Source organism: Numenius arquata, unplaced genomic scaffold, assembly GCF_964106895.1.
Source record: "Numenius arquata unplaced genomic scaffold, bNumArq3.hap1.1 HAP1_SCAFFOLD_893, whole genome shotgun sequence".
NCBI lineage: Eukaryota > Metazoa > Chordata > Aves > Charadriiformes > Scolopacidae > Numenius > Numenius arquata.
The window spans coordinates 28,451-29,877 of NW_027415364.1; the positions used below are offsets into that span (position 1 = coordinate 28,451).

The following is a 1,427-nucleotide window of genomic DNA, read 5'->3' on the forward strand; positions in this document are numbered from 1 at the left end:
TTATAGGAACAGGTTCAGGGATGGGGAGGAGATGGAGGGGGGCTTTGGGTAGGCAACCATGCCAGTGCTGATAAACAGGGAGACCACGGCCAGGTGAGGGAGGCACGTGGAAAAGGCTTTGTGCCGTCCCTGCTCAGAGGGGATCCTCAGCACGGCCCTGAAGATCTGCACATAGGACACCACAATGAAAACAAAACAACCAAATGCTAAACAGGCACTGACCACAAGAAGCCCAGCTTCCCTGAGGTAGGTGTCTGAGCAGGAGAGCTTGAGGATCTGGGGGATTTCACAGAAGAACTGGTCCACAGCATTGCCCTGGCAGAGGGGTAAGGTAAATGTATTGGCCGTGTGCAGCACAGTGTAGAGGAAAACACTGCCCCAGGCAGCTGCTGCCATGTGGACACAAGCTCTGCTGCCCAGGAGGGTCCCGTAGTGCAGGGGCTTGCAGATGGCCACGTAGCGGTCATAGGCCATGATGGTGAGGAGAGAAAACTCCGCTGAAATGAAAAAGACAAACAGAACGAGCTGGGTAACACATCCTGCATAGGAGATGGCCCTGGTGTCCCAGAGGGAGTTGGCCATGGCTTTGGGGACAGTGGTGGAGATGCAGCCCAGGTCAATGAGGGAGAGGTTGCGGAGGAAGAAGTACATGGGGGTGTGGAGGTAGTGGTCAGAGGCGATGGTGGTGATGATGAGTGCGTTTCCCAGGAGGGCAGCCAGGTAGATGCCCAGGAAGAGCCAGAAGTGCAAGAGCTGCCGCTCCCGTGTGTCTGCAAACGTCAGGAGGAGGAACCCGGTGATGGAGCTGCTGTTGGACATCTCCTGTCTCTGGGCATCGATCACTGAACAAAGAGGAAAGGACAGTGGCAAGGTTGGGGAGAATTTTCTGAGCACAATCAAAGCCATTCCTCATCCTACACACTCCCTGCCACTTTGCCATTTCTATGAGATCATTCAGCTCTGTGCCTGGAGCTCTGACTGCTGCTGGCCGAGTGTGCCGGGAGAAGCAGGACCTCTGCCCACAGGCTGATGAGGAGTCAGCCCTGCTCTGCAGCAGCAGATTCCTGGGAATGGTGTGGGCTGTCCTTGTTTTCAAATTTCTCAGATAAACCTCTCCTCATGCAGAAGGGCTCGTCACTATCTGCACCCCCATTGCCAAGAAACCATAGTCACAAAAGAGTTTGAGAGAGGCTCTTTTGCAGCTCTCTCCCATCTCAGCTGAAGATTTTCTTGCATTTCAGGAACCCTCATTATTTCTGCTGCATTCAGGGACAACAAAGTGAGTCCTTTGAGGCAGAGGATCACCTGTGGGTTAGTGCAGAGAGAGGGGAGATGGTCTGTCCCTCTTTCTGGCTCCCAACAGCCCTCTCTGCTTGTGCCTTTCTGAGACAGGGGGTCATCACACTCACACGGTGACCTGAAAAGAA

At 54.2% G+C, this 1,427-nt stretch overlaps 1 protein-coding gene across 1 annotated transcript; it reads right to left on the reverse strand.

The window, feature by feature from the left end:
• LOC141478659 (olfactory receptor 14C36-like) lies at positions 1–906 on the reverse strand. Its single transcript, XM_074167655.1, has one exon. The coding sequence runs from the start codon at positions 904–906 to the stop codon at positions 1–3; it is 906 nt and encodes a 301-aa protein (XP_074023756.1).
• Between the last annotated feature and the right edge of the window lie 521 nt (positions 907–1,427).